The 23,828-nt window shown below is 46.4% G+C and overlaps 1 protein-coding gene across 1 annotated transcript; it reads left to right on the top strand.

The window, feature by feature from the left end:
• Positions 1-17,673: 17,673 nt before the first annotated feature.
• LOC106572695 (lens fiber major intrinsic protein) lies at positions 17,674-22,766 on the top strand. Its single transcript, XM_014147080.2, has 4 exons — positions 17,674-18,610; positions 20,090-20,254; positions 20,701-20,781; positions 21,257-22,766. Exons 1-4 carry the CDS (start codon positions 18,251-18,253, stop codon positions 21,440-21,442), a joined length of 792 nt encoding a protein of 263 aa, XP_014002555.1. The 5' UTR covers positions 17,674-18,250; the 3' UTR covers positions 21,443-22,766.
• Positions 22,767-23,828: the final 1,062 nt, after the last annotated feature.

Genomic DNA, 23,828 nt, shown 5'->3' with positions numbered 1-23,828 from the left:
CCAGCCACACCACCGCCAGGCGCACCTCTGGATCATACCCAACCATCGTCTATATTCGGTGGGATTCGGCTCTCGCTCCCGGGAGCGTATGACGGAACAGCAGTCGGGTGTCAGGGGTTCCTACTCCAGCTGGAGCTCTACCTGGCGGCTGTCCAGCCGCCGCCCTCGGGACGCGAGAGAGTGAGCACCCTCATCTCCTGTCTGACTGGTAAAGCCCTGGAGTGGGCCAACGCCATCTGGGAGGTGGAAGTCCCGACTCGGGATAACTACGTGGACTTCTCGCTTATTACATTTAAGGCAGGAGATGAGGAGCGCTCAGGAGTTTGCACTGGATTTTAGAACTCTGGCGGCTGGTGCGGGATGGAATGAGCGGGCCCTGATCGATCACTACAGGTGTGGTTTGCGAGAGGACGTTCGTAGGGAGCTAGCCTGCAGGGACACCACCCTCCACCTGGACCAGCTGGTGGACTTATCAATCCAGCTGGGTAACCTGCTGGCCTCCCGCGGACGTCCGGATCGGGGTCCGTTGGTTCCATCCTCCAGTCCCTTAGACCCAACTGTTGGGTGGGGCTGGTACTAGGGAGACCGGAGGGGGACCCATTCCATGCACCAGAGGTGACCGCAGAGGGCACACTGCTGGTCGGTGCTGGGGAGGTTTTTGCAGGTAGTCGAGGTGGTAGGCGGAACACTGGAGGTACATCTCAGGTGAGTAGGCACACGACTCACCCAGACCCCCCTGTTGCTCACATGGGGTTATCTATAGGATTTCCGGGGTTTTCCCCGCATTCTCAGCATAAGGCACTAGTAGATTCAGGCGCAGCTGGGAACTTTATTGATCGGTCCTTGGCCAATAGAATAGGGATTCCTATTGTTCCCGTTGATGTTCCCTTCCCTGTACATGCCCTAGATAGCTGTCCGTTGGGGTCGGGGCTGATTAGGGAGGTCACAGCTCCCATTGCTATGGTAACGCAGGGGAGTCATGAAGAGAGTATTAGTCTCTTTCTGATTGACGCTCCTGCGTTTCCCATTGTGTTGGGTCTTCCCTGGTTGGCTTCTCATGATCCTATTATTTCGTGGCAACAGAGGGTTCTCAAGGGATGGTCCTGTCAGTGTTCAGGGAGGTGTTTAGGTGTTTCCTTAGGTGCCACTACGGTGGAAAGTCCAAACCAGGTTTCCACCATGCACATTCCTCCCGAATATGCCGATTTGGCAATCGCCTTCTGTAAAAGGAAGGCGACTCAATTACCACCCCATCGACCGGGGGATTGTGCGATAAATCTCCTGGAGGGCGCTGCACTTCCCAGGAGTCACGTGTATCCTCTGTCACAGGAGGAGACGGCGGCTATGGAAACATATGTCGCTGAATCTCTGGGACAGGGATACATTCGGCCCTCCATTTCACCTGTCTCCTCGAGTTTCTTTTTTGTGAAGAAGAAGGATGGAGGTTTACGCCCGTGCATTGACTATCGAGGTTTGAACCAGATTACTGTTAAATACAGTTACCCACTGCCTCTGATCGCCAGTATGACAGAGTCATTGCTCGGGGCGCGCTTCTTCACAAAATTGGACCTCAGGAGCGCGTACAACCTGGTGCGTATCAGGGGAGGGGATGAGTGGAAGACGGCATTTAGCACTACTTCTGGGCACTATGAGTACCTCGTCATGCTGTATGGGTTAATGAATGCTCCATCCGTCTTCCAATCATTTGTGGATGAGATCTTCAGGGACCTGCACGGGCGGGGTGTAGTGGTGTATATAGATGATATTCGAATATACTCCACCACCCGCGCTGAGCATGTGTCCCTTGTACGTACGGTGCTTGGTCGACTGTTGGAGCATGACCTTTACGTCAAGGCGGAGAAATGTCTGTTCTTTCAACAGTCCGTCTCCGTCCTTGGGTACCGTTTGTCCGCGTCAGGGGTGGAGATGGAGACTGACCGCATTTCAGCCGTGCGTAATTGGCCGACTCCAACCACGGTAAAGGAGGTGCAGCAGTTTTTAGGGTTTGCCAACTACTACCGGAGGTTTATCCGGGGTTTTGGCCAGGTGGCGGCTCCCATTACCTCCTTACTGAAGGGGGGACCGGTGCGATTGCGGTGGTCGGCTGAGGCGGACAGAGCTTTTGGTAACCTGAAGGCTCTGTTTGCCACGGCTCCAGTGCTGGCGCATCCTGATCCCTCCTTAGCGTTCATAGTTGAGGTGGGCGCATCCGAGGCTGGAATAGGGGCTGTGCTATCTCAGTAAACCACCAAAACTCCGCCCCTGTGCTTTCTTTTCGAAGAAGCTCAGCCCGGCGGAGCGAAACTATGATGTGGAGGATAGGGAGTTGTTAGCTGTTGTTGGGGCTCTGAAAGCGTGGAGACATTGGCTTGAGGGGGCTAGACAGCCTTTCCTCATTTGGACTGACCACCGAAATCTGGAGTATATTCGGGCAGTGAGGAGACTGAACCCTCGCCAGGCTAGGTGGGCTATGTTTTTCACACGCTTTTCTTTCACTCTTTCCTACAAACCAGGTTCCCAGAACGTCAAGGCAGACGCACTGTCCCGGCTGTATGATACAGAGGAGCGGTCCACAGAGCCCACTCCCATAATTCCAGCCTCATGCCTGGTGGCACCGGTGGTATGGGAGGTGGACGCGGACATCGGACGGGTGTCACGTGCAGAACCCACTTCCTCCCAGTGTCCCATAGGGCGCGTGTACGTGCCGTTTGATGTTCACGATCGTTTGATCTGTTGGGCCCACACATCACCCTCCTCTGGTCATCCTGGTATCGGTCGGACGGTGCGCTGCCTTACGGGGAAGTACTGGTGGCCCACGTTAGCCAAGGACGTGAGGGTTTATGTCTCCTCCTGTTCGGTATGCGCACAGTGCAAGGCACCTAGACATCTGCCCAGAGGGAAATTACAACCCCTTATCATTCCGCAACGACCGTGGTCACACCTATCGGTGGATTTCGTGACGGATCTTCCCCCGTTACAGGGTAACACCACGATCCTGGTCGTTGTGGATCGGTTTTCTAAGTCCTGCCGCCTCCTTCCTTTGCCCGGTCTCCCTACGGCTCTACAGACTGCGGAGGCCCTATTCACCCATGTATTCCGGCACTACGGGGTGCCTGAGGATATAGTGTCTGATCGGGGTCCCCAATTTACGTCTAGAGTCTGGAGGGCGTTTATGGAACGCCTGGGGGTCTCGGTCAGCCTTACCTCAGGGTTCCACCCTGAAAGTAACGGGCAGGTGGAAAGAGTCAACCAAGAGGTGGGTAGGTTTCTGCGGTCCAGGACCGGCCGGGAGAGTGGGCATCGTTTATCCCCTGGGCAGAGATGGCCCAAAATTCCCTACGCCACTCTTCCACTAACCTTACCCCTTTTCAGTGTGTGCTAGGGTATCAGCCGGTCCTGGCACCATGGCATCAGAGCCAGATCGAGGCTCCTGTGGTGGATGAATGGTTTCGGCACTCGGAGGAGACATGGAACGCTGCCCATGTACGTCTTCAACGAGCCATCAGGCGGCAAAAGGCGAGTGCCGACAGCCACCGCAGTGAGGCCCCGGTTTATGCACCGGGGGATCGGGTCTGACTCTCGACCCTTCACCTGCCCCTTCACCTGCCCTGCCGGAAGCTGGGTCCGTGGTTTGTGGGGCCATTTAAAGTCCTGAGGAGATTGAACGAGGTTTGTTATAGGTTACAACTCCCCCCTGATTATCATATTAACCCCTCGTTCCATGTGTCTCTCCTCAGGCCGGTGGTGACTGGTCCGCTCCAGCAGTCTGAGGTACGGGAGGTTCCTCCGGCCCCTCTGGACATCGAGGGGGCCCCGGCGTATACAGTATGAGCCATTATGGACTCCAGACGTCGGGCGAGGGGCCTTCAGTACCTCGTGGAGTGGGAGGGGTATGGCCCGGAGGAGCGAAGCTGGGTACCGGCGGAAGACATCCTGGACCTGTCGTTAATCCAGGATTTTCACCGCTTCCGTCCGGATCGCCCTGCTCCCCGTCCTCCGGGTCGTCCCAGAGGCTGGTGTCGCCGCGCTGCTGGAGCCGCGCGTCAGGAGGGGGGTACTGTCACGACTCCCGCCGAAGTCGGCCCCTCTCCTTGTTCGGGCGGCATTCGGCGGTTGACGTCACCGGCTTACTAGTTGCCACGGATCGATGTTTCACTGTTCGTTTGGTTTTGTCTTTATTGTGTACACCTGTTTTTGATTTCCCTAATTATGTTCATTATTTAACCTCTGCATTTCCTGTTTGTCTTGTCGGTGATTGTTTCCTGTTTTGTGTAGTTGGAGGTGTTTCTCCAAACGATGTATTTTCCTATTAGAAGATTTATTGATATTTTTAGTAAACACGTTTGTTTACATTTATCCCTGTGTCCTGCGCCTGACTCCTCTACTTCTCTAAAGAAAACCATTACAGTCCTGATATTTTGTCCTGTTATTACGTCCTGATGTTACATCCTGTTATTACGTCCTGTTGTTACGTCCTGGTATTACGTCCTGATGTTACATCCTGATGTTACGTCCTGATATTACGTCCTGTTATTATGTCCTGATATTACGTCCTGATATTATGTTCTGTTATTATGTCCTGATATTACGTCCTGATATGTCCTGGTATTATGTCCTGATATGTCCTGATATTACGTCCTGATATTATGTCCTGTTATTATGTCCTGATATGTCCTGGTAATATGTCCTGGTTCATGTTCCTTCTACTTTGATATTATGTAGTCATCATAATTGGGGAGGATTGGCTCATAATAATGTCTGGAATGGATTAAATGGAATGGTATTGAACACATCAAACATGTTTCCCATGTGGTTGATACCAGTCCATTCACTCCATTTCAGCCATTGTTATGAGCCGTCCTCCCGTCAGCAGCCCCCTGTTGTAATTATTATCACACAATGTTGCTGCCTCCCAAACCATTTCAATGACCGACTTCTATTTATTTTGTTATAATATTTTATTAGTTTAGTTTATTAATTCAACCATTTTAAAAACAAGCGCACATAAACCTTGAAAAAGCCATACATGCACATGAATAAAATCATAGAGGACAAGACACAAAATAAAGTCTGGTACTTTTTTCCATTGTGGTCCTCTTGAGACAAGATGGCTGGACAAGATCCGACAGGAGAGATATTACAATTTATACATGTCACAGTCAACATCAATGCGGGCGTAGAGAGCAGAGCCCTGGGTCACATATGCATAACAACAGCAGCCCTGCATATACATAGAGATTTACTCACATACTGAGCCCTTGTCCATGCAGACACATGACATTCCCACCAGCCTAGACACACGTCCTACCCCCTCGAACACACCGCCATGCGCACTCATACCAATCTCTATCCATCCAAATAGAACAACTATTTTAAAGCTAAAGCCTAAGGTTAAGCACATGCAAATGAAGGCTTCACTTTCAGATTGTTTAAGCAAATGCTCAGTCCACCCGTATCGTGTTTGAATTTTAGAGCCTTTTTTTGCAAACTGCCTGTAAAGGTTAATCCAATATGAATGACTGGTTGGTCCTATTACTTATGACACAAATAAACATTTGTCTATGTTTGCAGATATATGATTTGAAGCGTGACAGTGCTTTGTGACCTTCTGACATTTATCTCTCTCTCAATTTTAATTTCAATTTCAATTTAAGGGGCTTTATTGGCATGAGAAACATATGTTTACATTGCCAAGCAAGTGAAATAGATAATAAACAAAAGTGAAATAAACCAAAAATTAACAGTAAACATTATACTCACAAATGTTCTCTCTCTCTCCCTCCCTTTTTGTTCATTTTAGGGGACCAAAAATATTGGGACAAATTCAGTTATGTGTAATAAAGTACTCAAAAATGTTGTATTTGGTCCCATATTCCGAGCATGCAATGACTACATCAAGCTTGTAACTCTACAAATGTGTTGGATGCATTTTCTGTTTGTTTTGGTTGTGTTTCAGATTATTTTGTGCCCAATAGAAATTAATGCTAAATAATGTATTGTGTCATTTTTGAGTCGCTTTTATTGTAAACAAGAATATGATATGTTTCTAAACACTTGTACATTAATGTGGATGCTACCATGATTACGGATAGTCCTGAATCAATCGTGAATAATGAATCGTTAGAGGTGAGAAAGAGACGCATAAATATCATACCCCCAAGACATTCTAACCTCTCACCATTACAATAACAGGGAACGTTACCATTTCACGTCCTGATATTCGTGTGTTCTCACTCATTATTATTCACGATCCATTCAGGATTATCCGTAATCATAGTAACATCCATTTTAATGTAGAAGTGTTGAGATACATATTGTTCTCAAATGGGGGGACTAGTTGGGTTCACCCGATATGGATGAAAATACCCTCAAATTAAGGCTGACAGTCTGCACTTTAACCTCATAGTCATTGTATCATTTCAAATCTAAAGTATTGGAGTACACAGCCAAAACAACGTAAAAAATTTGTCACTGTCCCAATACGTTTGAAGCTCACTGTATAAAGTATAGGGAACACTGTTAGTTCAATGATGTCAATCACTTTTATAGTCCACTGAAAAGTCACCTGTCCTTCATTTGTTTCATATGTTCTATGTTGTATTGTATGTCCTGTAGTGTGTTCTAAAGATGCTAATCAAATGTATGTGGAACCAGACAAGAAAATCTTATCTTAGTCAGTGACACTGAAGTTATCCCTCATTGACTGTTCTTTTAACCCAAACTGTAGGCTTATTAAAACAGTTTAGTGTTTTCTTCATATGTTGGGTAGTTTTCTAATTTGTTAATTATGTATTAGAAAACGAATTTGCCTTCATTGAAATGTCTTCAGTTTGAAAACAAAACATGTGTTTGTAGTCCCTTCTGGGAATCTACGTCAGTCACTGACTCTTACGACATTCCTGTCAGACAGCCCACTGGACAGAGACGTCAGTTCAACATCTAGTTTTGATTTACATTTGCTTGAGTTGTCAACTAACGTGAATTCAATGTGAAATCAACAAACATTTGAACCATGTCATCAGATTTAAGTAACATTTGGATGGAAAATGACAAACATTTCCGGAATTCCTTTACATTGATGACTTTTTTGCGAATACAATCAGTTTTCCACTTTGATTCAACGTCATCATTGCATAGATTTCTTTTTATGACTTAGAAACAACGATGATTCAACCAGTTTGTGCCCAGTGGGAGGGGCCTCTCTAACACCTAGCGTTATGTCTAAGTCATATTGTTGTTGTCATTGTTACGGTCATGTTTGGGTGTTATTTTCCTTTTTAGGAATACTTAGAATCTACTATGTTTACACAGACGAGAACCCCATTACCATAGAAACCTTTAGTAGTGTGGACATACCAGCACTGTACTTACTCACTAGTATTAAGTCATGTTTCCTCTCCTGTTGCAACTCTCTGATGGGAGACAATATGGCTGCCAGTCCACTCATCACAGACGCATTGATCGTTCTAGTAATTCTATTTCTATGGTTGAAGCTCTCTGATAGGGGACAATGTGGCTGGCAGTCCACCCATCACAGACCCATTGATCGTTCTAGTAATTATATTTCTATGGTTGCAGCTCCCTGACACTCAACGTCAACAAAACAAAGGAGATGATCGGGGACTTCAGGAAACAGCAGAGGGAGCACTCCCCTATCCACATCGACAGGACAGTAGTGGAGAAAGTGGAACATTTTAAGTTCCTCGGCGTACACATCATGGACAAACTGAAATGGTCCACCCACACAGACAGCGTGGTGAAGAAGGCGCAACAGCGCCTCTTCAACCTCAGGAGGCTGAAGAAATTTGACTTGAAAACACTCACAAACTTTTACAGATGCACAATCGAGAGCATCCTGTCGGGCTGTATCACCGCCTGGTACGGCAACTGCTCCGCCCACAACCGCAGGGCTCTCCAGAGGGTAGTGAGTTCTGCACAACGCATCACCGGGAGCAAACTACCTGCCCTCCAGGACACCTACACCACCCGATGTCACAGGAAGGCCAAAAAGATCATCAAGGATAACAACCACCCGAGCCACTGCCTGTTCACCCAGCTATCATCCAGAAGGCGAGGTCAGTACAGGTGCATCAAAGCTGGGACCGAGAGACTGAAAAACAGCTTCTATCTCAAGGCCATCAGACTGTTAAACAGCCATCACTAACAGTGAGTGGCTGCTGCCAACATACTAACTCAAATCTCTAGCCACTTTAATAATGGAAAAATTGGATGTAATAAATGTATCACTAGTCACTTCAAGCAATGCCACTTTATATAATGTTTACATACCCTACATTACTCATCTCATATGTATATACTGTACTCTATACCATCTACTGCATCTTGCCTATGCCGCACAGCCATCACTCATCCATATATTTATATGTACATATTCTTACTCATTCCTTTATACTTGTGTGTGTATAAGGTAGTTGTTGTGAAATTGTTAGATTACTTGTTAGATATTACTGCACGGTCTGAACTAGAAGCACAAACATTTCGCTACACTCGCATTAACATCTGCTAACCATGTGTATGTGACCAATAAAATGTGATTTGATTTGATGGTAGACAAGCAGCCTCCCCAGGTGATTAAGACCCAGTCTAAGTTCTCCACCACGGTGCGCTACCTGCTGGGGGGAAAAGATGCACCCGGGAAACCAGTCCTCATCAAGGCTCAGATCATCACAGAGGCCCAGGCTAGGAACCTCAGACAGCTAGGCACCGTACCCAGGTCAGTGATGTAGCGGAGTGCTTCTCAACCTTTTTTGTACAAGGGACAGGCAAGCTACAGTCTTTTTTGTGTTGCAGACCATTTACATTTTAGTAATTTATCCAGAGCTATTTACAGGAGCAATTACGGTTAAGGTGTTCCAGGGCACATAGACAGATTTTTCACCTAGTTGGCTTGGGGATTCGAAGCAGTGACCTTTTCAGTTACTGACACAACGCTCTTAACCGATAGGCGACCTGTCGACCAGCACGTTATGGTCCTTCCTTCTGTGATGTTGAGGACAGTTTCCATCACCAAATCAAAGGTTAAAAAACACTGTGGTGAATGGAGGGTTATGTTAGCAATCGCTACTGTCTTGCTGAACTATGAGACATTAAGTATTATCGTACTGGACCAAGGAACTCCATGACATTGTTTGTGAACAGAAGCTAGAGAAAAGCTATACAGGTGAATTGGTCCGTTAAAGCTCCAGGCAAATGTGCAAAATGTCTTACATCAGTTATCACCAGGGGGAATCTGGGATTTAGAGGGTTAGCTTCCTCAGACTAATGTAAGGCTATCGCTTTGTTTACATATGCCTGCTAGCATTTGGACTACTCTAATACTTATTTACATGTAGCCCACTCAGTCACTTAGGCTGTGTTTAGACAGGCAGCCTAATTTTGATATTTTTGTTCACTAATTGGTCTTTTGACCAATCAGATCAGCTCTGAAAAATATCTGATGTGAAAAGATCTGATGTGACTGGTCAAAAGACCAATTAGTTGAAAAAAAGATCAGAATTGGTCTGGCTGTGTAAACGCAGCCTTAGATCAAATGCATACAAATATCTATACTCAAGACATTACCATAGGCCTAGATAGTAAACCCATGTTCATAAAATGGCCAAAGAAGAGTCTTTCTTCTCACAATCTGATTAGCACATTTCTGTGAGCAACTTCCTTTTAGCTATGCTCTCCATCCAACCTCACTGAACTCGAGCTGTTTTGCAAGGAGGAATGGGCAAAAATTTCAGTCTCTCGATGTGCAAAACTGATAGAGACATACAACCCCCCCCCTGCACCACGGTCAACCACCCCCACCCCAACCCCTGCCAACCCCCCCCACCCCACCCCGGCCAACCCTCCCCTAGCCCGGCCAACCCTCCCCTAGCCCGGCCAACCCTCCCCTACCCCGGCCAACCTTCCCCTACCCCGGCCAACCTTCCCCTACCCCGGCCAACCTTCCCCTAGCCCGGCCAACCCTCCCCTAGCCCGGCCAACCCTCCCACAAGCCGGCCAACCTTCCCTAGCCCGGCCAACCCTCCCCTACCAACCCTCCCCTACCCCGGCCAACCCTCCCCTAGCCCGGCCAACCCTCCCCTACCCCGGCCAACCCTCCCCTAGCCCGGACAACGCAGGGCCAATTGTACGCCGCTCTATGGGACTCCCGATCACGGCCGGTTGTGATACAGCCCGGGATCAAACCAGGGTCTGTAGTGACACCTCTAGCACTGAGATGCAGTGCCTTAGACCGCTGCGCCACTCGGGAGCCCTAAGTGCTGAATTCAAATTCATAGATCTAACAATGACGTTGGGGGATTCCCGAAATCAAGACGTGATAGGCAGAAGATCCGGAATCCTCCAACCAAGATTTCTGGAACGTTCCTGGAATTTTGCAACCCTTGTTGTAATGAGTGTTTCTACCACTGTGTAGAGCCTGTGAGTTAGCTCGGAGCTGGTATTGCGGAGAGAAGGAGATGGTCTAGGCTTCTGTATGCTGTAGTGTGTGATTCTACCACACAGTAGCAGGTCTGGGGTAGATTTAGTACTTATTAGGATCCCCAATTAGCTGTTGCCAAGGCAAAGGTTACTCTTCCTGTGGTCCAAACAAGAAACAACATACCATGATATACACAGCACTGGATTTCCATTACAATTCAGCCATTCAGCAGACGCTCACATCCAGAGCGACCCACAGCTAGTGCATTAATCTTAAAATAGCCAGGCGAAACAGTATTAGATAGATGGTAGTGAGCTATATGGGTTGGATGGTAGAAAGAGGGGCTGTGGATTGATTGGTTGTGTTGGTGTCAGCAGTCTGAAGTAGAGAGGTAGGTGATAGAAAAGAAATTCCCCACGCTAGCAGGTTTTAACCCCAGGCTTACACCCACAATAGAGGGCTTACCAATGCAGGACTGGTCAGGGGAGGGGGGGGGACGCACAGACCACAATAGAGATACAATGACCCACCACCCATCGAGTTCATTCTGAGCCTGGCCTGCCTCTTCCTTACTAAGGCCTACCTCTTCCTTACTAAGGCCTACCTCTTCCTTACTAAGGCCTACCTCTTCCTTACTAAGGCCTACCTCTTCCTTACTAAGGCCTACCTCTTCCTTACTAAGGCCTACCTCTTCCTTACTAAGGCCTACAGCCATACAGGCAAAGCTTGAGTTTTACACATTTGGTCGGCTCAGACTTTGAGATAATACAGAACTCTGTGTTCTTCGGTTATTTCAGTTGTTTGTCAACTTACTAAAATTGTTGGTGATAACATCAACATGGACAGCTCAATTTCCTCCATTTCTCCATGTAAGAGTAGGCTTGGAAATTACATTGAAGTGTGCAGCTGACTGGTACGAGAGAATAGCTTAAAGTTACGCTGATCTTTATCATAAAAATTAAACATTAAACATCCCTTTCCTTTTATTACACATGATCATTTAGAACTCTCAGTTAGAAACACTTTTGTAATCACTAGCTTGGATGGTACTCAAATCAAACAGGTCTCTGCATATAAATATTTAGGGGTATGGTTAGATGATAGGCTTTCTTTTAAAAAACATGTTACTGAATTGGGAAAAAAGCTCAAATTCAAGATAGGGTTACTTTACAGAAACAGGGCTTGTCTGTCTTCTGTAAATAGAAAACAAATTGTGCAGGCTACTTTTATGTCCGTTTTAGATTATGGTGATATTCTCTATATGCATGCATCGGCAAACACATTAAAACCACTGGATGCTATTTACCATTGTGCACTCAGGTTTATCACGGGTGATAGTTACAAAACTCATCACTGTATCCTATAGCAACATGTGGGTTGGGCCTCTCTATCTGTGAGGCGAGAGCAACATGCTCTCTTGTTTATTTATAAAGCACTTCTTTTAAAACTACCTCCATATATATCATCATTAATTTCCATTAGATATACTAATTTTAAAACCAGATCACAGATGTGGATTACATTAGAGACTCCTGCGGTCTCCACAGAGTTGGGTAGGATTGCCTTTAGTTCCTTTGCACCTTATTTATGGAACAAACTGCAGATCCAACTTAAGTTAGACACTCTGGTGTCCCTTGCCCATTTCAAAAATGTTATGGAGGATCAATATGATGTTGTCTGTGATTGTTTCTTTTGAATTGTGTCTTTGTTTTGTATGTTTGAAATGTTCTTGTCTGTATACCTAAAACTGTACATGTCAACATGTTTACACAGGGCACAGCCGTAAAAGAGATCCAGGTCTCAGTCTGTTTTCCCTGTTAAAATAAAGAGGAAATTAAAAATTTAAATTAAAAACAGTCTATGTGCCGGGGGGCTAGGGTCAGTCGTCAAAAACTGGTATCTTGTGTGATCTTAGGTATGCTCCCTATAATTCTGCCATCTCTCTCACTCTCTCTCTACCCTCCTGGAGGACCATGCCCCAGGACAACCTGGCCTGATGACTCCTGGTCTCAGGACAACCTGGCCTGATGACTCCTGGTCTCAGGACAACCTGGCCTGATGACTCCTGGTCTCAGGACAACCTGGCCTGATGACTCCTGGTCTCAGGACAACCTGGCCTGATGACTCCTGGTCTCAGGACAACCTGGCCTGATGACTCCAGGCCTCAGGACAACCTGGCCTGATGACTCCTGGTCTCAGGACAACCTGGCCTGATGACTCCTGGTCTCAGGACAACCTGGCCTGATGACTCCAGGCCTCAGGACAACCTGGCCTGATGACTCCTGGTCTCAGGACAACCTGGCCTGATGACTCCTGGTCTCAGGACAACCTGGCCTGATGACTCCTGGCCCCAGGACAACCTGGCCTGATGACTCCTGGTCTCAGGACAACCTGGCCTGATGACTCCTGGTCTCAGGACAACCTGGCCTGATGACTCCGGGCCTCAGGACAACCTGGCCTGATGACTCCTGGTCTCAGGACAACCTGGCCTGATGACTCCGGGTCTCAGGACAACCTGGCCTGATGACTCCAGGCCTCAGGACAACCTGGCCTGATGACTCCTGGTCTCAGGACAACCTGGCCTGATGACTCCGGGTCTCAGGATAACCTGGCCTGATGACTCCTGGCCCCAGGACAACCTGGCCTGATGACTCCGGGCCTCAGGACAACCTGGCCTGATGACTCCTGGTCTCAGGACAACCTGGCCTGATGACTCCGGGCCTCAGGACAACCTGGCCTGATGACTCCTGGCCGTGCTGCTGATCCAGTTTCTGCTGTCCTGCCTGTGGCTATGAAACTCTGATCTGTTCACTGGTCGTGCTACCTTGTCCCGGACCAGCTGTTTCGACCCCCCCTCCCATGCACATGCACATGCTGTCTCAACCTCCTCTGAATGCTCGGCCTACTGACATTTACTCCTGATGTGTTGACCTGTTGCACCCTCTACAACCACTGTGATTGTTGTTTGACCCTGCTGGTCATCTATGAAAGTTTGAACATCTTGAAGAATGATCTGGCCTTATTGCCATGTACTCTTATAATCTCCACCCGGCACAGCCAGAATATGACTAGCCACGTCACAGAGCCTGGTTTCCTCCTAGGTTCCAGCCTAGGTTCCTCTAGGTTTCCTCCTAGGTTCCAGCCTAGGTTCCTCTAGGTTTCCTCCTAGGTTCCAGCCTAGGTTCCAGCCTAGGTTCCTCTAGGTTTCCTCTAGGTTCCAGCCTAGGTTCCAGCCTAGGTTCCAGCCTGGGTTCCTCTAGGTTTCCTCCTAGGTTCCAGCCTAGGTTCCTCTAGGTTTCCTCCTAGGTTCCAGCCTAGGTTCCAGCCTAGGTTCCTCTAGGTTTCCTCCTAGGTTCCTCTAGGTTTCCTCCTAGGTTCCAGCCTAGGTTCCTCTAGGTTTCCTCCTAGGTTCCAGCCTAGGTTCCTCTAGGTTTCCTCCTAGGTTCCAGCCTAGGTTCCAGCCTAGGTTCCTCTAGGTTTCCTCCTAGGTTCCTCTAGGTTTCCTCCTAGGTTCCAGCCTAGGTTCCTCTAGGTTTCCTCCTAGGTTCCTCTAGGTTTCCTCCTAGGTTCCAGCCTAGGTTCCTCTAGGTTTCCTCCTAGGTTCCAGCCTAGGTTCCTCTAGGTTTCCTCCTAGGTTCCAGCCCTTCAAAGGGAGTTTTTCCTAGCCACTGTGCTTCTACATCTGCATTGCTTGCTGTTTGGGGTTTTAGGCTGGTTATCTGTATAAGAACTTTGTGACATCTGCTGATGTAAAAAGGGCTTTATAGATACATTTGATTGATTTAAATGAATGTGATTGATAACAGACATGGCTCACACCAAAATCAATGTATTCTTATGGAATTTCTGTTCCATGGTACTGTAGTATAAGCACTCTGGTAAAGGGTATGCTACACAGTGAGTGCATATAGAGATGGGGTGGGAAAGAGTAGGCTATATGAGTAGCTACTGCTCCACCATGGATAAGGGCAGCTCTATGAGTAACTACTGCTCCACCATGGATAAGGGCAGCTCTATGAGTAACTACTGCTCTACCATGGATAAGGGCAGCTCTATGAGTAACTACTGCTCCACCATGGATAAGGGCGGCTCTATGAGTAACTACTGCTCCACCATGGATAAGGGCAGCTCTATGAGTAAATACTGCTCCACCACGGATAAGGGCAGCTCTATGAGTAACTACTGCTCCACCATGGATAAGGGCGGCTCTATGAGTAACTACTGCTCCACCACGGATAAGGGCAGCTCTATGAGTAACTACTGCTCCACCATGGATGAGGGCGGCTCTATGAGTAACGACTGCTCCACCACGGATAAGGGCAGCTCTATGAGTAACTACTGCTCCACCACGGATAAGGGCAGCTCTATGAGTAACTACTGCTCTACCATGGATAAGGGCAGCTCTATGAGTAACTACTGCTCCACCATGGATAAGGGCAGCTCTATGAGTAACTACTGCTCTACCATGGATAAGGGCAGCTCTATGAGTAACTACTGCTCCACCATGGATAAGGACAGCTCTATGAGTAACTACTGCTCTACCATGGATAAGGGCAGCTCTATGAGTAACTACTGCTCTACCATGGATAAGGGCAGCTCTATGAGTAACTACTGCTCCACCATGGATAAGGGCAGCTCTATGAGTAACTACTGCTCCACCATGGATAAGGGCAGCTCTATGAGTACCTACTGCTCCACCATGGATAAGGACAGCTCTATGAGTAACTACTGCTCCACCATGGATAAGGACAGCTCTATGAGTAACTACTGCTCCACCATGGATAAGGGCAGCTCTATGAGTAACTACTGCTCTACCATGGATAAGGACAGCTCTATGAGTAACTACTGCTCTACCATGGATAAGGACAGCTCTATGAGTAACTACTGCTCCACCATGGATAAGGGCAGCTCTATGAGTACCTACTGCTCCACCATGGATAAGGACAGCTCTATGAGTACCTACTGCTCCACCATGGATAAGGACAGCTCTATGAGTAACTACTGCTCCACCACGGATAAGGGCAGCTCTATGAGTAACTACTGCTCCACCATGGATAAGGACAGCTCTATGAGTAACTACTGCTCCACCATGGATAAGGGCAGCTCTATGAGTAACTACTGCTCCACCATGGATAAGGACAGCTCTATGAGTAACTACTGCTCCACCATGGATAAGGACAGCTCTATGAGTAACTACTGCTCCACCATGGATAAGGACAGCTCTATGAGTAACTACTGCTCCACCATGGATAAGGACAGCTCTATGAGTAACTACTGCTCCACCATGGATAAGGGCAGCTCTTATACATTCGACATCAAGACAAACAGATCATAGAAAGCAACAGAATCTGTGACTGCGAGCCTTTTGTTTCTAGTGTATGAAAGGAAGGGAGGAAAATGTCCCTGAGCACAGCACTATCCTTTCACTGCTCCGTCCGTCTGTCCTCTTTAGCCTGATCAGCGCGATGCTGGACGCTCCAGTGCAGAAGCTCAATAACAAACCCCCTGTAGTGCGCTCAAGCCCCCCCCCCACCCCCCACCCTCTCCTCCTCCTCCATGTTGCTTTATCTGCCCTGAGCCCGAGCCTCTCCGCTCAGCCGCCACATACAATGTAAAAGTATGCCTAATCAAATATGGGGCTGAGCAGAACCAACTTGAATTGCATTGCACCCATCCAGAATACTAGGGAGAGAGCTACCTGTGGAGAATAAAGCAATACATGTATTGCAATCAGTGTAATGATCGTTCACTAGGAGTTTCCATTGAGTGGATGTGTGAGAATGAGAATAGCTTAGCGTGTGGGACAAAAGGAGACAATCAGAAGACTATTGAGAAAGAGGTTGATAGTGAGGCGTCCCTCTGGATGCAGTGTGCTGCTCTGCATGTTGCCAACTGAGGGGGTTAAAGGTTTAGGGTAAGGTTGAAGGTTCAAAACCCAGTTACATATTCAAGGCAGTGTTAGAGATGAACTTTGGAAAATACTAACAGTTGAGAACACCATTGTAGAGGCAAACCGGCTTCTTAATATGGATATAGTTCATATCACTGAGTTGCATTGATATAAAGCAACACATATTATAAACCCTCAATAATCAAAGAATATTGTCAGAGTTACATTGATGTTGTCATAACAGACAGTAAGTCAATCAATCTCCTTAACTCATCCTATCTTTCAGGTCATAGTGAGATGAGAGTACTGCATGCATAACCACACATTATTTCAGTCTTTCTATTGGCAGCAGGTTGTGAGTTCAGGCTGGTTTCTGTTATGGGGCCTCCCTTGCTCTATGGTGTTATGAATACTGGGATTGTTCTCTGGTGTCTGTCAGCACTTGAAGCATGTTGAGAGAGGAGGACAGACCCTTTTTACCCCACTGGAGAGATGAGATGGGCCCAATAGGACTCTGGAAAGGCTAGGTCTTATATATCGACTCAGTACTGGTACTCCCTGTATATAGGCAAGTCATTTTTATTCGTTATTGTTTTTCACTGTGTATTTATTCACTATTTATATATATATATATATATATATATATATATATATATATATATAATTATACATATACATACATACATACATACATACATACATACATACATACATACATACATACATACATACATACATACATACATACATACATACATACATAGATATATATAAATATATATATGTGTGTGTGTGTGTGTATATATATATATATTTTTTTTTCTTGTTGGAAAAGGACCCGTAAGTAAGCATTTCACTGTCATTTGTGAAGCATGTGATGAATAAAATGTGATTTGCTATTTGTCTAAAGCGATCCACTGCTGGTAGTAACAGAATGACAAGTATCTGGCCTTACCAACCTCAACGTCTAACATTACCAATATTAACAGTTAGAAATATCACCCAAACTACTGGTACCTGTTCAATAGGAATTTCCTGAGTTTACACATGATCAAAGTAAAATATGTCTATTCAAACCTATAACCTTTCAAAAATCTCCTCCTTCAACCTTTTATCTGTGTCCTGGACTATATTAACTATATTAACTATATGGACTATATGAACCTCATAGTTCAGGTTTAGGGTTAGGATGATGATCCCTGGCATGGGCACTGGGCAGCGAGAGGTCAGGGTGAGAGAAGGGTTAAGTATTTTTGTTGTGTTGATCTGTTGTGTTGTACGGTGAACCCTCCTAGCCCCTTCCCCCGGGGGCCCGTGGCCCTGGGCTGTTATAAATAGTCCCGTGGGCTCCCCCTGCTCTGACAGAGAGGCTGAATGTCTGCAGGACATCCTTTTCTCTACTAACCACCAGCAGGGTTGGCATACCAACACTCCGCTCCACACAGACAGGACGAGCAGGGTTGGCATATAGACGCACAGAGACCCACACTCCGCTCCACACAGACAGGACCAGCAGGGTTGGCATATAGACGCACAGAGACCCATGCTCCGCTCTACACAGACAGGACCAGCAGGGTTGGCATATAGACGCACAGAGACCCATGCTCCGCTCTACACAGACAGGACGCGGTTTTCTATGACTGGACTGAAAACAGCTTACAGAAAGCGACATTGCAGATCATTGGAAGTCAGTAAAGTTAGTGACTCGTAGAGAGTTGCATGTGGAACTGTTGTTTACGTGCGGAAGCATCTTTAGGTTTAGAGGCCCATTTTGCTTTGAAGTTTGCTCTCTTGTTTTTTTATCCTACCTTGAAGGCATCACTGAGATAGTCATTATTGATACGCTGAGCAGAGCTAGCTCACTCTAAAGGAGAATACACATTTGGGGTAGCCATTTGGGCTAGCCTCTTGACTTTTTGGCCACCATGTGGGAGTTCCGTTCCATGTCGTTCTGGCGGGCGGTGTTCGCTGAGTTCTATGGCACCATGTTCTTTGTCTTCTTCGGTCTGGGTGCGGCTATGCGCTGGACCACCGGGTCCCACAACGTTCTCCACGTGGCTTTCTGCTTCGGCCTGGCCGCTGCCACCCTCATCCAGTCCATCGGTCACATCAGTGGTGGACACATCAACCCGGCTGTCACCTTTGCCTACTTGATTGGCTCCCAGATGTCCCTGTTCCGCGCTGTCTTCTACATCGTGGCCCAGTGTCTGGGGGCGCTGGCTGGGGCCGCTGTGCTCTACGGGGTCACCCCCAACAACATGAGGGGCAACCTGGCACTCAACATGGTAAGATTAGCCAGAGAGAAAGAGGCGAAGCGAGAGGTTTTACTCCGCCCAAAATGTATCCACGAAAATAAGCCCACGAAGTGAGATAAATGAGAGTGTCGAATTTGGTCAACACAAAAATGCATTGCTAATTTGCTAGGTGACAGTGGTAATGGTTAGGTTGTTATGAATGCACTGATATATAACTGGACGCACGAGGCATTTCGGCAACTTTTAAAAAAATGACTATATCAGAGTTGTCATAGAGACAGATAGAGGGCTTTTCCATTAAGGGATTCCACCATTTTAAAGTAGTCAACTGGGTGGGGATTTCTATGAGTTGGGAGCAATCAGTCAAAGAAGAAGAAAATGGAGTACTTTAAAATGGAGATGAGCCCATGCTGACGCTATGATGGCACAGATACAAAGATGAGTCCTCTATCTCTATGGCCTGTTGTTCACACGCGTATCTGCTCTCTCATTGGCTAGAATTGGCCCACCTTATCTCGCCTCCTCCCACCTGCCTTCCATCTTTGAGGACAGTATTTCCATTGTTAGAGTTGACTATCTTGTCAATATAATAGACAATCTTTGGACTACTTGACCAATGACAGGTGAATTCAGTCAATTCAGTTGAATTGAAATGGAATTGATCACAACCCTGATAGGAAAGTATTTATCACACATTTCAGAGTTAAATTTTCATCTGCCATTTGAATGAATGAAATGAACTTGACAAGGGATAAAGAACATCTGTGTGTGTAACCACAATTAGGTGGTCTATTAGAATCTCCAATTCAGTCTTTCTAACATTGTGAGTATCAGACAATTTAGCAACTCAGTTTAAAGTTCCTAATAGAAGACCTGCTGCAGATGTGTTGGCTATACAGCAGTTGAATCTGTACAACAGTCTTTAATAAAACATGGCCAGTGTTGTGGATACATTTTGTATTTTCTTTGACAATGTTAGACGTTATGAATAGGTAATAATACAAAAACACCACTCTTTAGAATGCATGGACAATGTAAGATTAGCTAATTATCTTTTCTCAGTGAGCCATGTTGATGTGTTTAAGGTTCAACCTGTTGATTGATTGATTGATTGGTTGATTGATTGGTTGATTGATTGATTGGATTGATTGATTGAGTGATTGATTGGTTGATTGATTGATTGATTGATTGATTGATTGATTGGTTGGTTGATTGATTGAGTGATTGATTGATTGGTTGATTGAGTGATTGATTGATTGAGTGATTGATTGGTTGGTTGATTGATTGAGTGATTGATTGATTGGTTGATTGAGTGAGTGATTGATTGATTGAGTGATTGATTGATTGATTGATTGGTTGATTGATTGATTGATTGATTGATTGATTGATTGATTGATTGATTGATTGACTGCTGAAGTTTTTCATATCGGCCAGTGGAGCCGATATGACTTCAAAAAGTGAACTGGAACCATTCACTAAGCTGTGTTCTATCTCTTCCTCTTTCTCCAGCTGCAGCCAGGTATCAGCCTGGGCATGGCCACCACCATGGAGGTGTTCCTCACCCTGCAGCTGGTTGTCTGCACCTTCGCTGTGACCGACGAGAGGCGTAACGGACGCCTGGGCTCTGCCGCCCTGGCCATCGGCTTCTCTGTCCTCATAGGACATCTGTTGGGGGTAAGACATAATACAAATATATCAAATATGTATTTATAGACAATGGAATATATAGGGAATTGTATTGGGATGAAAATGGTCTTAGGGTCAGCTGGGACGAAGATGGGGTAAGAGACATAGTCTTGGAGCGAGAGGCCATTATGACTCAACAATATGATCACAATAGAATATACAATAGACAAAAGCTGGGAATTTAGGGTTCGGTCAATTTAAATGATGAATGATTAGAAGATGATTTCAGAAGCAGTAAAACCTAATCCATCCCTGTGACTACAAGAGAGAAGGGGTGTGTAATCCATTGTTTTGATGGGGTTGGTCAGGACACTACAGAGAGCAATAAGAGTGCATTAGAAAGCACCATTGTATGATGCAGGGAGGTTTTTGACCACTGCATACTCTACACACTGCTACTTAAACATAACCCTGGTCCACTGTCATTCCTGTAGATGTACTATACTGGTACTGGAATGAACCCTGCCAGGTCCTTCGCCCCCGCTGTGCTGGTCAGAAAATTTGTCAACCACTGGGTAAGACCCTTTGTTCGCACCTTATAAAGCCACAACATTTACAGCAAATTAAAGATTTTACACCAATTTACAGCAATTTAAGACAAGTTACAATGTGTTGTTTGGAGTTTAGAACTGTGTAATGTGACATATAGCTAGATGAACTCATCAACACATCCCCCCTCTCTCTCCCCCTTTCTCTCTCTCTCTCCCTCCCCCTCTCTCTCCCTCTCTCTCTCCCTCCCTATGTCTCTCTCTCTCACTCTCTCTCTTGTCTTTGTCTTCCCCTCCCTCCCTCCCTCCCTCCCTCCCTCCCTCCCTCCCTCCCTCCCTCCCTCCCTCCCTCCCTCCCTCCCTCCCTCCCTCCCTCCCTCCCTCTCTCCCTGTGTCACTGTCTCTCTCTCTCTGTCTCTCTCTCTCTCTCTCTCTCTCTCTCTCTCTCTGTGTGTGTCTCTGTCTTCCTCTCTTCCCTCTCTTTGTTCTGGTCCTGTGGCAGGTGTACTGGGTGGGTCCGATGATTGGCGGTGCTATGGGAGCTATTATCTATGATTTCATGCTGTTCCCCCGCATGCGCAGCCTCTCTGAGAGGATGGCCATCCTGAAGGGTACCAGGCCCCCAGAGGCTGAGAGCCAGCAAGACGCCAGAGGAGAGCCCATCGAGCTCAAGACTCAGGCCCTATAAGCCTGGTGAAGAAGGTTGGCTTTCTGAACCCCACATTCCCCTATTCCGTACCCAAACCTCCTCCGAACCCTCAACCCTACCCAACACACATACACACACATTACTCTTCCTCTCTAACCCACACACCCACATAGTACACACAGACCACCACGACAACTCCACCTTTCTCACCCTCCTCATCCTTACTCTGCTGATCCAGAAACAGTACATGCTGAGTTACTGGGAAGCCAAAGCCCTAACCCTCCTCCGACCTGTGAACTATGACCCCCTCCCCCCCTTGGACTGCAGAACAAAGATGGAGGGTAAGAAGAGGACTTAGTTGCCACTGAAGAAAGCACCCTGCTGCGGCCTGTTGTGTAGGGAGTGGGTGACTCCTGGCTGACCAGGTGGCTGTAACTGCTCAGGACAGGGGCATCTCTCTCTCTTCTTTTCTCTCTATATTTTGTAGTCTGCTAGGAGTGAAGCTACAGTAGAGCAGTGAACCTCATGCTTTTTCCATTTTTTATGAAACTTCTGGTACCTAATGTGTATGTTATTATTATGCCCTTGAAGAATTTATGAGGATTTTTTTCAACTCTAGTTATATTTTCAAGTCATGCATTGTGTTGTTTGTGCGTGTTTTAGAAGACCATTGTTATTTTATTTTATTTTTTTCATTAACAATTCCTTTGTTCATTATCATGCTGTTTTACAGTATGTAGTTTACCTTTATTTAACTAGGCAAGTCAGTTTTAAGAACAAATTGTTATTTACAATGACAGCCTACCAGGGAACAGTGGGTTAACTGCCTTGTTCAGTGACAGAACAACAGATTTTTACCTTGTTAGACTGCAGCCTATTCTAAGGGAAAGAAGCATGTTTTGTCCCCCTCTTCCTTCAATGAAAGTTCTGATTCATTACTAGCAACATATTTAGAGTGCTCCCCTTTTGTTCAAAAGCCCTTACATTTTTGCCGTCTTTTTAAAAATGGTTCTGTCTAATTGTAGACTGTCTCTTCTAGGGGAGCACAAACAGTCAGATTTATATGAAAATAAACACCCAACACATAAATAAATAAAAACTCAATCTCCATTCCTATTTAAACACAATCTTGAAATTGTATATTATTTTTCATTTAGTATTACAAAATTCCACTTCTTTGACCTGATGTCTCTCGTCAACTTTGACTTTTTACAGCCATGTTAAGTGCCTGAGGACATAAAAGGGTTTCTACTGTATGCAGTTCAGTACCAGTATTATCTGTGCCAGACTGTTATGTTTTACTCAGTTTCTGGAATGCTGGTTTTTTTCATTAAAGATTTTGCTGTTACAGCGGTTTCATGTACAGGCGTGTGATAGCTGGATTGGCTTTTATTTTGTGTCATTTTACTTAATAACAAAAAAATCAAACCCTGACTGGCTTTGTCGTGTGGATCAAGCTCATTTTATTAGTTGATTGTAGTTCTTTTTTATACATATCCTTTAAATCTCTCTTCTGTCTAAGCCGGGGTGAGGATCTCGTCTCTCTCTAGGGGAGAGGATCTCGTCTCTCTCTAGGTGGAGAGGTTCTCGTCTCTCTCTAGGTGGAGAGGTTCTCGTCTCTCTCTAGGGGGAGAGGTTCTCTTCTCTCTCTAGGTGGAGAGGTTCTCTTCTCTCTCCAGGTGGAGAGGTTCTCTTCTCTCTCTAGGAGGAGAGGTTCTCTTCTCTCTCCAGGTGGAGAGGTTCTTGTCTCTCTCTAGGTGGAGAGGTTCTCGTCTCTCTCTAGGAGGAGAGGTTCTCTTCTCTCTCTAGGGGGAGAGGTTCTCGTCTCTCTCTAGGAGGAGAGGTTCTCGTCTCTCTCTAGGTGGAGAGGTTCTCTTCTCTCTCTAGGTGGAGAGGTTCTCGTCTCTCTCTAGGGGGAGAGGTTCTCTTCTCTCTCTAGGTGGAGAGGTTCTCTTCTCTCTCTAGGTGGAGAGGTTCTCTTCTCTCTCTAGGTGGAGAGGTTCTCTTCTCTCTCTAGGAGGAGAGATTCTCATCTCTCTCTAGGGGGAGAGGTTCTCGTCTCTCTCTAGGGGGAGAGGTTCTCTTCTCTCTCTAGGGGGAGAGGTTCTCTTCTCTCTCTAGGGGGAGAGGTTCTCGTCTCTCTCTAGGTGGAGAGGTTCTCTTCTCTCTCTAGGTGGAGAGGTTCTCTTCTCTCTCTAGGTGGAGAGGTTCTCGTCTCTCTCTAGGGGGAGAGGTTCTCTTCTCTCTCTAGGGGGAGAGGTTCTCTTCTCTCTCTAGGTGGAGAGGTTCTCTTCTCTCTCTAGGTGGAGAGATTCTCTTCTCTAGGTGGAGAGGTTCTCATCTCTCTCTAGGTGGAGAGGTTCTCTTCTCTCTCTAGGTGGAGAGGTTCTCATCTCTCTCTAGGTGGAGAGGTTCTCTTCTCTCT

This window comes from Salmo salar, chromosome ssa15, assembly GCF_905237065.1.
Source record: "Salmo salar chromosome ssa15, Ssal_v3.1, whole genome shotgun sequence".
Taxonomy (NCBI): Eukaryota; Metazoa; Chordata; class Actinopteri; order Salmoniformes; family Salmonidae; genus Salmo; species Salmo salar.
This window is presented reverse-complemented; position numbering and strand designations above follow the sequence as displayed.